This window comes from Oreochromis aureus, linkage group 20, assembly GCF_013358895.1.
Source record: "Oreochromis aureus strain Israel breed Guangdong linkage group 20, ZZ_aureus, whole genome shotgun sequence".
Lineage (NCBI taxonomy): Eukaryota > Metazoa > Chordata > Actinopteri > Cichliformes > Cichlidae > Oreochromis > Oreochromis aureus.
The window spans coordinates 11,000,599-11,013,119 of NC_052961.1; the positions used below are offsets into that span (position 1 = coordinate 11,000,599).

Below are 12,521 nucleotides of genomic sequence, written 5' to 3' on the forward strand. Positions count from 1 at the left end.
CCAAAGGGGCATGAGTGCACGGGCACATGAACACCAAATTGATGACAGGAAGATGTAGAAAAAGCCATTAATTTCACCTTCATCCCTCCACTTAGTCCCCCCACTCTTGGGGATCTCACCTAATACGATCCCCAGTGACAGTCCACCATCTAAGTGCTTGCCTTTATAGCCAGAGGATACCATTCTGTTCCAGCTCAGAGATCTTGCTGAAATCTATGCTTCCGTTATTCCTGAGATATTACCCATTTAAAATGTGCTTAAAATTTCTCGTTAGGTGCAAGCGCTATATGTATAAACTGTGTTTTCTGCCTTAACGAGATGCCTAAAGATGTTTACAAACTGCGCTTCTGTTGCCCTCAGTATAAGCATGCAATAAACAAAGCGTATCCCACTCAGGTGTTTTAAGACATCTGCAAGCTGTGACTCTTCTTCTCCTCCCACATACTCCTACATATTTGCCCCGGGCCCAGCCAAATCAATATATCATTAGCCAGTCTCTCCACTCACCCCCTGTTTTCCCTCCAGAAAACCTTACCTTCCTCCCACTCCACTCTTACTCTGTCCTCCCCTCACATTTCACACTATTTCATGCTGTTTTTCTCCAAGCGCCTCGCCTTTCATTTTTATTCTTTTGGCCTCCAAACCCCACAATCTCTCTGCAGTCCTGCTTCAGTCCTATGTGTATTTCTCTGCTGATGTGAAGCAAACCGTGAAAGAGGGGTAAAAATGAGAGGGGGGGGGTTAAAGGTGCAACGGGTGGAAATTTTGAGCCACATCATGTAGAGATGGAGATGGTGGGCGTCGGCAGACAGAAAGAGCAAAGCAGGGAAGAAATGGGGAGCACGAGGGGGAGGGGAGCTTGGCTGCTTGACTGTGCGGGTGAAATGAATGTGTAATTGAGTTGTTGTGGCTCAACCCTTGAACAACTGAGTGATGGAGGGAGCGGCAGCCACAAGATCCCCCGGAGAAGGTGGCTGAGCCCGTGGCTGCTGCACTGTTGGCTAAACGCAGGGAGTTGTCAGTAGCAGTGTAAAGGTGCCAACAGCACCAGGTAGCAACATGTCCATCGCTCACTGCAAAGTGTCAAAAGCGTGGCGTGTGGAATTTATGAGCGTGATTAAGTCAGGAAAGCATGAAGAAAGCATGAAAACTGGTCACTGGATTGATGCAAGGAACCACAAATTCAGCTTCCTCCTCTCTATTTGATGCCCTCTCCTCCATCTTTCCCCATGACAGACCACCATTCCTATTTACATTTTTAAACATTTGCATCCATCTCCTCTTTATTTTGCCTTCCCCTTCTTCCTTCCCATCACTTAGAGCAAACCGAGGAGGGGTGAAGTAGAGGGTAATTAAAATGGGAGTGCTGTGCGTTGAAATGAAGCCAGTACAAAGACACACCTCAACCCTAAAACAGCAAGCTGTGGAGATGAAAACATGAATGGAATAGGAAGGACTGTATGTGTCATCAGGAACTATGCTAACTATATATTTATTCAGATGTTGTTTTAATCCTAATATTTCTTTCATAGAGACTAGACTAGCCTTCTTTGATGACCCATGTACACACCTTTCCCTCGAACACACACACAGACACACACGCACACAGAGATCAGGAGCAACGCTGCAGAGCTATGATTGATGTGCTTAATTCATTGAAACAGGTGAGATAGTGACAGCTCAGAAAAACAAGAGGGGAATCAGATCCTGGTTTCTATACCAGTTACTGCAGAGAGAGGTATTGGCAAGACCAGGGAGGGTGCAGATGGAGGAGTCACCTTGAGGGAAAGGCGGAGGGAAGTGACACAGTGGGAATGCCAATTTATTTATTTTCAGGTCATAAGCTTGTAGATATTGAAGAACACACCTGAGAAGCAATGGATTTGTATGCTGGGCCTGAATAATACAAAAAGGTTATAATATATGGCAACAACATGAGCAAATCCTGTAATCCTGAAATCTCTCCATGTGTTAGCTGTTGGTTCTTGACTGTTTGTGGTACAAGCGGGTTCAGCAGTGACTAAACGCTGGCTTCAGTGGAACTCTGCTCCCCCCTCTCTCTCGGTGGAAGTTTGAGTGGAAGTGAAATAATATTGATTTAACTCTCAGGCGCAGCTTTATAGATTGATTGTCATACGAAGCAGCCTTTATCCACAATAGTACTGCCCTCAGGCGGCCTAGATTTACTGTTTATCACAGCAACAGATTCAGGTTTGAAATCCACAGTGAAATCTTTTAGAATGACTCAGCCAGGACATTGGGGAGGATTGATTATAATGTTAGTTACACATCACTGAGTATGAAGTGAAATAGTGGAATATATTCAAATTATATTTAATAAATATGTCGGGCATGGCTGCTGTTTTGGTGCTATTTTAAAATCTCCCCAAAACTGGGCAGGACACAAGTGTGCCACATTATGCCACAGTGACATCTATTGGTGAAATGCTGATATTCACCCAGAGAGTGAGACGGGTGGCAGGAGCAAATCCTTTTATTCCAAAGTGTCATGGAGGTTCACTGATATCAGAAGACAATTTATTATCTGTAGCCCTGCCTTATTCCATAAACACACTTGTAAATCCACCAGTGAAAACAGTGTCACAGTTTTTCCTAGGTGAACTTCTTTTAGGGCATTACTGGCTTTTCAATACTGAAAGAAGCATAATCTTTTATCACAAAGCAAAGAAAAGAAACTAGCACGTTTAACACTTCATTTTTCTCCACTCACCACAGGACTATTTCACAGATGACATTTAGGCGTTTCTTAGTAGAACAGGTGTTACCAATAGTAACATGGCACCATTCTATATCCCAACAAGCATCATTAATTTAATTATCACCCATTTAATTATGCTTTTCCTAATTTGTCATTTGATTTCATCATTTCATCTTCATATTCAGATAAAGTATATGTATCTAAAAAGCAAATACACCTTATTAGTCACACTTTGCTAACACCAGGTTTGACCCATTTTACCTTTAAAACTACTTTAATTATTCATAGTGCCACACATTCAACAAGATGCTGGAAACATTCTTCATAGATGAGTTTGTTGGGTGCACATCTGTGATGTGAATCTCTGTTCTGTCACGTCCCCAAGGTGCTCTACTGGAATGAGAGCTTGTGATGGTGGAGGCGATTTGAGTACAGTGAACTCACGGTCATGTTCAAGAAACCAGGTTGAGATTATTTAAGCTTTGTGATAATGGTGCCTTGTTCTGCTAAAAGCAGTCATCAGAAGATGGATACACTATGGCCATTGATTTGTAATTTCTTCATAATGTCTCCCGTAATTTGTTCTTTTAAAATCCGTTTCTGGGAAGCACTTTGTAACACTGGTTTTAAGTAGTGCCATACAAATAAACATTATTATCATTATTATCATTAGTATTATTATTATCATCATTATTATTATTATTATTATTTATAACAGGATGGACACGGCCAGTAATGCTGCTTCGGTAGGCTGTGGCATTTAAATGATGCTCAGTTAATACTAAATAGCTCAAAGTGTCAGAAGAAAATATCCCCACATCATTACAACACCCCCACCAGCCTGAACTGTTGATACAAGGCAGGCTAGAGCCATGCTTTAATGTTTTTTATGATATATTTTGACGCCAAAATCAGAATTTTGCAGCAGACGTTGAGACTCATCAGCGCAGGCGACATTTTTCCAATGTTCTACTGTCCAGTTTCGATGACCTGGTACAAAATTGTAGCCTCAGTTTTCTATTCTTGGCTGATAGGTGGTCAACTGCTGCTGTAGCCCATCTATTTTAAGGTTTAATGTGTTGTACGTTCAGAAATGCTCTTCTGCATATCTTGGATTTAACCAGTGGTTATCTGAGTTACTGTTGTCTTCCTATCAGCTTGAAATAGTCTGGCTCTTCTCCTCTGGCCTCTGAAAGTTTCTAAAATACTAAGAGTGACTCATTTCGCACCAATAATCATGCCACATTCAAATCACCTGTCTTCTTCTCTCTGATGCTCAGTTTGAACTTCAGCAAGTCGTCTTGACCATATCTACATGACTAAATGCACTGAGCTGCTGCCATGTGATTAGATGATTAGATATTTCAATTAACAAGCAGTTGACCAGATGTACCTAATAAATTGCTCACCAATTATTTTCTTGTTTACACTATTTTAGCAGATGAATACTCAGGAATATGTATACATTGGCATTACCATTAGAAGAGAAATTCAAACAGAGTACAAAGCCGGCTACCTTAAAATCTGCAGATGAAAATAGTGCCAGACGGCATACTCTGTTCTGAGTAACAGGCAGGAAAACACTTGAGCCTACTTGTGTTTTCAGTAAGTGGTAACAATAAGGGGAAGTTGGAAAAACAGAGACGCATTTTTTAAAAACAAAACCAAGGACAAGTCAAATGAGTTTTAGGGGAGATTAATTTTGTTCTTCTGACTGATAATGGGAATGAAATCGCTGAATATAAATGTGTCCGGGAAAGTGGTCGGGAAAGTGCATTAGGCGTGGCACTGTCGGGGAAACGCTAGTCCTTAATTAAATAAATATGTTTTGAAGTGTCCTTGATTGTACGTTAGCGAAACCTTTGTTTAAAGGATCAAGGACCCTCTGCCTCTTCGGTGGTGAAAATTATGCATGTTTTGGGATGTGTATTCTAATGCAGATAACCATTTCAGGTTAAAACCTGAAAGACTGTTTGTCTCATGCCTGCCTTATACCTCCTAATACTACTGAGCACAAAGGAATATTTTTTTTTAATGGATAAAGCAGTGTTGTTCTTACAGCTCAGCTGAATCTAAAATAACACTTAACTATTCAAATAGCAAAATGTATATATATTTTTAGTGTGAATTTTTTTTTTTACTTTAATAGAAATCATGGGTAGTTACCAATATTTTTTCCAGTGTAGATATGGCCAGGTAAAAAAACAAAAAACAAAAAAAAAACTTCTTTCGGTTTCTTCCTTTAGAGGTCACCAAAGCGAACCCTCTGCTTCCATCTCACCTTATCCCTAACATCCTCTGCATGGCCTCCTTCACTACATCCACGAATCTTCTCTGTGGTCTTACTCTTTTCTGTCCAATAAATACACTGCCGCTCCTCTGCACATGCCCAAGCCATCTCAGCCTCACCTCTCCAACTTTGTCTCCAAACCACTCAACCTGAGCTGTCCCTCTGATGTACTCATCTCCAATCCTGTCCACTCTGGTCACTCGCAGTGAAAATCATAATGTTTTCAACTCCTCCTAACCTTGTATTTTTATTAGAGTCCCAGTCTCCAAACCACACATTATAACAGGTCTCACTGCCATCTTCAATTTCACTCTTGCTCTCAAGATTAAAATAATAATATTAATAAAATAATAATAAATACATTTCTTTATCCTACATTAGTAGAACATAATAAATAAGACCGAGTCACATATATTCAAAATTATAGACGAATTATTTTTATAGAAATTTTCTAGTAACCGGGTAAAGTCACTTTTTTTCAATTTAATTTCCGATTAAATTTTATTTAATTTCGAGGAACCATTTCAGGTCACGGGCTAATCAGGCTCACAGATCTGAGTGCGGACAGCAGGGGTCCCCAGTTCACTGCGTGCTGGCGGTGTACTCCCTGCCTCGGTAAAACTCTCCCTTTAGTCAGCAGTCTGCCAAAATCGACGCTGGATCGAAACATTAGAATAAAACAGAAAAATGTAGTGATTGTTATCTGATGTTTACCTAAAATTAACGTAAAACAAACTGCCCGGCCACCGTGACGTCCTCAACAGAGTTGCGCGCGCCTGTTGGCAGCGGAAGTTGACTTTAGTTGTTTCTCATAACTTCCGTAACCCGTGCTAACCACAAAAACCAAACAGTTTTAAAGCAAAAATGATAGTTTGCTGCGTGTCTGGTTGTAAAAAGCGGTATATCCGCAGCAAAAAATTGAAATTTTACAAAATACCGTCTCGGGGCCACCGGAGGCGTTTGTGGCTGCGAGCAATACAAGAAGCGAACGGCAGCACTGCCAGACTCACGGAAAATGATCGCGTTTGTGGCGCTCATTTCATATCAGGTGAGCTAAGATAGGAGCTATGCTAGCACTGTGGACATACTGTAACAGAAACAAGCGGTTTGTTGATTAAAATTGTCGCATTTAGCACAAAGTTTCCTACATATTTTCATTTTTATTTTTGTTTTATAGGAGAAGCATCTATGGAGCGTGATAAGCCGGACTTTGTGCCTTCTGTTTTTACCTGCACCCCAAAAAATCAAAGCCCCAAGAAAAAAGTGAAATGGTAAGAAATGTAAAGTAGTGTTGGGTCAGGATAAAATTTGTGAGGATCAGAGTTGTTAGATAGCTTTGTGTTTCTCTAATTATTTTTTTTTTAAATTTTTTAATTAACTTTTGTTATGTTTTAAATTTAATTTTAATGTACTTTTTTGTTAATTTATTTATTCTGGTCTGTATTGTCATTAGTTAAAAAAACACTTAAAAATTAATTAAGATAAGGGTGTTTTCTGATAGTTTTCCAGCTTCATCGTTTTGAGTGTCCTCTTTAAAAGTATATAAAATTAATTTAACTAGGTCCTTAAAATTTTATGCTAAACATCTATGGCTTAATGAATATAACATATAACATGATGGATGCTTGAAGGTTCCAACAGCAGAGTTGGAGGCTTGGATTGATCTTATTTATAGCGCCTCATCTGTAGGACACATACTGCCCTTTAAAGCAGTCAAAATAGTTTTACAGATATTAAAGCTTGAATTTAAAGTTAAGTGCAATATTCTCCAGGTATTACACCATGTACCAAATCCAAATTAATTCATATCCAAAATTTGTGATTGTTTTCTGTCCCGTTTTTGGTTTCTCAAATGTTACTTATTTATTTTCAAAGTTTTAAGTAGGGATTTAAAAGTTTGCACAATTTTTCTTAAGAATGGTATTTTTCCCTTGGAATTTTTTTTTCCCCAGCAAAATCTGTGGTGGTCATTTGAGAAGTTTTCATATGATGAGTTTAGATGGAAAGAACCTTTGTGAATTATAATAATCATGGTGAGGACATACTTTTAATTGTCATCATCAGTTTCAAGTGAATGCATACAATGTGATGTTCATTATATAAATTATGGTCCTCAGATTGAGGCTTCCCAACAGGAGCACAATAACCTATGGGTGATGTCCCAATGGGCATGTCCATGTGGGCTGCACCAAGGCCTAAATAAGGACTGTTTGGAATTCTAAATCATGCAAATCTACTCTAGTCCAAGATTAAATGCAATGCAAGATCACATTGGAAATGATAATAGGTTCCTTTTTACCAGTGGAGCGAAATCATAAAAATAAAAGCTACTATAACAGATAAAACCCTACAAGAACCTGTTCATTCAATTAATAGAAGGTTGCAGATGTACACAAATGAAGCCTTTATGGCAGGATGTTACAGGTTTTTATAATGCCCATCACTATAAACATAACATTAACAACATATTAACTTGGTGTGTGATATTTAATGTGTGTGCTGTAGTCAGTGCTTTGCTCTGGGTTCATAGTTGTCACGTCTCTTTGCTTCTGAGCTCTGTGTGTTTGAACAGTGCGAGGAGAGAGGGTTGTCTTGAAGCTTGTGGTATTTTAAACAGTACTGGTGTTTTCTGTTCTATTTTTCTTCTCTGACTGATCAAAAGCATAAAAAAACCCTTTTCATTTTCACTGAGTGGGCGAGAAGCACATTCAGGTCCACTCTGGCCTATAGCTATAGCCAGCCCAGGTCAGGGTTACAAAGGTCGCCCCTTGGTATCAGTTTGCATAATAGAAAAGGCACAGTAACTCGTAATGAATCAGAAAGGGTGATAAATATTCAGTAAACAAGCTGCACAGTTATCTCTCTTCGTATGTGTTCCGTGTACATGTCGGGTCACAGACCCTGAACTGTTGACAATATTTGCAGCTTTACAGTGTATGACAAAAACAAGGTGTTAATACTCACATTTTCTTTGACACTTTGACAAGTACTGTATATATGAGACCCACTTTTATAGGTCACTTCATATGTTTGTTTGTGGGTGGTTTTTTGGTGTGTTTTTTTTAAGGTTTTATGGTCGTAGAAAAAGGCATCGCCGGAAGGCAAGAGGCAGAAGAGAGGAAAATGCAGCTCCACTTCGAGCTGAGTCTTCTGCGAATCCTGAGCCGTCTGTTTTGACGGGAACTGAAAGTGAACTTTCAGAAGAAATGCAGACGCCAGCAACCCCCTCAGTGCCAAAGGTAGCAGCCACAACTTGCTCTTTCTGTATCTTTCTTTTCTACTTGGACATTATGCAAAATAGCTACGTTTTTTTTGTTTGTTTGTTTGTTTGTTGTAGTTGTTTTGTAAGACATGAGTTGCAAGATTGTCATAAGTATTTTTATTTTCTTCTACTAAAGATAATGATAAGTTCTTTAGTTTTTTACATTTTTTGCTCCTGTTTGTGTATTTATGTTTTTCAGGAAGGAGAAACGGTGGCAAAAGTGTCTGAGACTGAAGCAGAAACCCAAATTATCCAGACTCAAACAATCAACTTAAATAAGACATCACCATCCTTCAAAGGACTACCAGACACCCTAAAACTAGATAAGAGAAGGCCAATTGTGCTCCTGAAACCTTTAGTTGCATCAGAAGGTGGTTATCGGTGTGAACTGTGCAGTCAGACCTTCACTGATATACCACAGCTGGTAAAACACAAACGGCTGCATGAAGAACAAAGGTCCTTTGTCTGTGAAAATTGTGGAAAAAGCTTCATAAGTCAGGCAGATTTCAATGAGCACCATGCTGTGCACAGAGATGAGCCCCTCTTTCCGTGCAACATGTGTGATCGATCTTTCACCACAATTCACCAACTGAAGCGTCATAAACTGCTCCATGTTAAAGATGGCAGGAAGTGCCTCAGGTGTGGCACGCTGTTCTGTCAGCGTCACAACCACATTTTATTCCTTCCGCAGACAGAGTTTAAAACAGAGTCTGAGCCTGAGGACAGTTCCTCTAGGAGTGAGACGGAAAATGAACTGGAACCAAGCCAGATGACTGAAATACCTGGCAACACTCAGAGCTCAAGGACCGTTACACCTCCACTGTCTACTTCTGCTCCAACTGCTGCTCCTACACCCCCAAATCCTGGATTTCTATCCAAGCCCCCACCCCTGGCTACATTTAGTAGGTTACCAGAAATCCCCCTACCTGTGTTGCTGAGACCGTGTCCTGTGCCTCGTCGACTCTATCCAGAAGTGAGACACTCAGAAAACCCGGGTACCTCATTTCACCATGACTTCTTCACCCAAAATACAGAACTTCCATCTTCACTGAAGATCTTTTCACCTCAGTACCTCACCTCAGCCTTCTTAGAGGTTAAAAGAAATTATCAATATATTTTAAGCAAGCCGAAAAAGTGTAGGGTTAAGAATCCGGTGAAGAAGGAACAAAGTGAGGCACCAATAATTTCGCCAGAAGAACACACTCAGCCAGAAAAAAAGGAGAGAATAGCTTATGACCTGGAGATTGTGCTCTGATCTGAATAATGGATTAGAATGACCTGTTTACTTACCTGACCTGTTTGCCTTACTTAAGATGTTCAACATTAGTGCTCCTATCCTATTAGTGTTTCTGTTCTTTGAGTTAAAAGGCATTTTTAACAAAAGCAAGGATGTGTTCAGTATTAAGCCTGTAGTATTTGGCTTGTACTTGCACTAATTTTGCCTCTCTTAGCACACTGATATATTTGTAATTACTGTAATGCTGATATATTTTTTTTTAGTTTTGTAGTTAAAATCTTTCACTTCTTAATCAGTGATGAGGTGCAATTGTTTTTTTCACTACTGTTTGATAAGTAATACTGTTATGTATGTAAAGATAACTGACCTGTGTTGTAAAACCGCACCAGGTGGGATTTGGGCTTCAGGCTGTATTCTGTACTTGGCAATTTGTGCCGTAATAATCACTTTAGTCTGTGGAAAAATGCACCGTGTGCTACAAACGGCATCAATAATATGATCAAGCTTCTCTAATAACAATTGCCACACAATTCAGTTTTCACATCTGCCTCAGCTAACTGGAAACAGATAGCGGTTGCAGCTTTATATTACATATATAAACCGATCAGCCGTAACCTTGAAACCATGAATAACCTTGATTGCACTATTACAGCGGTTGGTTCTGCTGGCAAACCTTGAGCTCCCAGGAATTCGTGTGGGTGTTACTTTTACGCGCAACACACGCCTACAAATGGAAAGGCTTGAAGAGCATGACAAAGAGTCCAAGGTGTTGACAGGACCTCTAAACTCTCAGATCTCAATCCAGAAAAACCGCTGATCCACAGAGGCCACTACAGCAGAAGACAGCTGTTGCTCCTAGCCACATGCCGAAGAGGACAAATCCAGAGGGTCCAGTATGCATGCCCTGAGGGATTACAGTCATTTTGTCAGATATCAGGTGGTTTTTATGTTGTTGATCATATGCAGTGTATATGATCAACAACGTATGTATGATATAGCTACAGTTACATCAACCATTTGTTACATTTTGTGCGTTTTTTTTTAAGTTGTCCTCTTTGTTTTTTTGTTTTTTTGTTTTTTAATCTGTATATGAGAAGTGGATCTGACTGTGACACCAGTGCTGTTTGTTTCCTAATAAATACTGTTTATGGTTAGAGTAAACAACTGCCAGCTTAAAAATGCCTCCATCAAGCGTTTGTCGAATTTTTAAAGTGAACACTAAAATCATCTGTGAGTAGAATTAACAGTACCAACAGTCCTCCATTAACTACAATCAATTAAGTGTAGTTTAGAGACTGTATATAAAAGATGTACATAGTCACAGGGATGTCATCCATTGATTGCTAAGCTCCATTTTTTTTTTAAACTCTGTGTTTTTTGTTGTTGCCATTTTAGCTTTTTGAAACTGGACTTCACAAGTGTGTGTAGAGGTAAAACTGAGAGATACTAAGGGATGCACCATGTTTTTGTTAATTGCAAGGCCAGCTCACTGTACTGGATACCCTTTATCTTGCTTTTTTTGGCTTGAATGGGGGCTGTAGCTAGCAACTGAGACTAATTGGGAAAATGTTTACTGCAGTCATAGGTCATAAAGGGTCATTTTTCCTCACGATCATATTGGTTACATAAAACCCAATGTGGTCAACCCACGTCACTTTTTAGCTGGCTTTTAGTCACTAGTGGATCTTCCACACTGCAGTTGTGTAGTGGATCCTTTTAATGTATTCATGAAAATCTTATATCAATTAACAGTATGTTTTGATCCCATGCTTAACTCCAAACGTGCCCACGTTCCATCGTTCGGGGTTATGTCACCTGCTGTTTCTACAAGTTGCTGAATTTAATTGACATTTCGTGGTCTCTTATATGGATTAAGGCACCTTCGGCTTCGCTTTTCTGACTTGTAAGCTATGACCATCTTTTATATGCAATCTATGATATTTGCAATGTTTGCACACAACATGGAGTTTTGATTTCCCATTTGTAAAAAACAACAACTTTGGAGAGGTTACGTTTTATTTTATTTTTGTTTGTTTGTTTTGTTCTCCTTCAGCTGACCTGTATGTATATGTACTCAAATGTAGAAATGGCAGAAAACATGGACAAATGGAAAGATTGAACTACCATGTACCCATTTCCCCCACACCAAGAAGCACCTAACCTGCTATAGCTGTAACAAGCAGTACACTAGTTCTCTACCCATTACAACCTGAAACATTCTGCATTTCACTGTGTTCACCTTACTGTCTGTTAAGATTTTCTTTACAATTGATACATTTCCAAATAAAACATTCTTGGAATAGCATTATCTGTTAAAATAGCTAAAGCTGTTTGTCAGCTGGTGATTTGTAGCTGTCTACTGCATGCCCATTAGACTTGCTCTCACATGGACACAGGAACAAGAGAAAAAAATAAGCTGTATGAAGTGAAGTATGCTCTTTACATAATGTAATAAAATTAAATTACTGTATTATATTTTTTGGACTTTTCTTAATGCGTAGATTTCACAGAGTTGTAACAGTTTTGAAGGAAAGTTCAAGGTTGTCAGACCAAGTAGTCTGTCCTGATGGTGGGTCTAGAGGGATTGTTAAAATGACCCAAAAATGTCTGTCTAACTTTCTTGGACAGTCTTCCTGTCAGTGTGTCACACTGCATTAAAACCACCTGCTTGTTCTGTGAGCTGACTGCACAGAAAAACCCTGCAGTACAGCAACAATAAGGTGTGTACTAGTTTTCATTGCTTGGAGCTTTTCTTGCTATGCAGCTGAATTTTCCAAGGAGGATTTTTGCTTTAACTGCTGCATGGATGTGAAGTAAAAAGAGGACCCCATTGCTTTATAATCCAACCTGCCAACCACAGTTTACATAGTAAAAGTCCTATTTGGCCATACAGATGTTTTCAGTTAACATTGCGGTTATAAAGCCTTTATGTAATCAACTTCTGGGTCGTTAGGTTCAGCTGCATTGATCTGGTGAATGTTTTTGCACTGTCTGCAATTGAGCCGTGACAAAT

At 39.4% G+C, this 12,521-nt stretch overlaps 1 protein-coding gene across 1 annotated transcript; it reads left to right on the forward strand.

Moving 5' to 3' along the window:
* Nucleotides 1–5,698: 5,698 nt before the first annotated feature.
* Nucleotides 5,699–11,983, forward strand: LOC116319518 (transcription factor hamlet-like). Its single transcript, XM_031738883.2, has 4 exons — nucleotides 5,699–6,057; nucleotides 6,187–6,280; nucleotides 8,077–8,248; nucleotides 8,471–11,983. Exons 1-4 carry the CDS (start codon nucleotides 5,874–5,876, stop codon nucleotides 9,524–9,526), a joined length of 1,506 nt encoding a protein of 501 aa, XP_031594743.1. The 5' UTR covers nucleotides 5,699–5,873; the 3' UTR covers nucleotides 9,527–11,983.
* The last annotated feature ends 538 nt before the right edge of the window (nucleotides 11,984–12,521 follow it).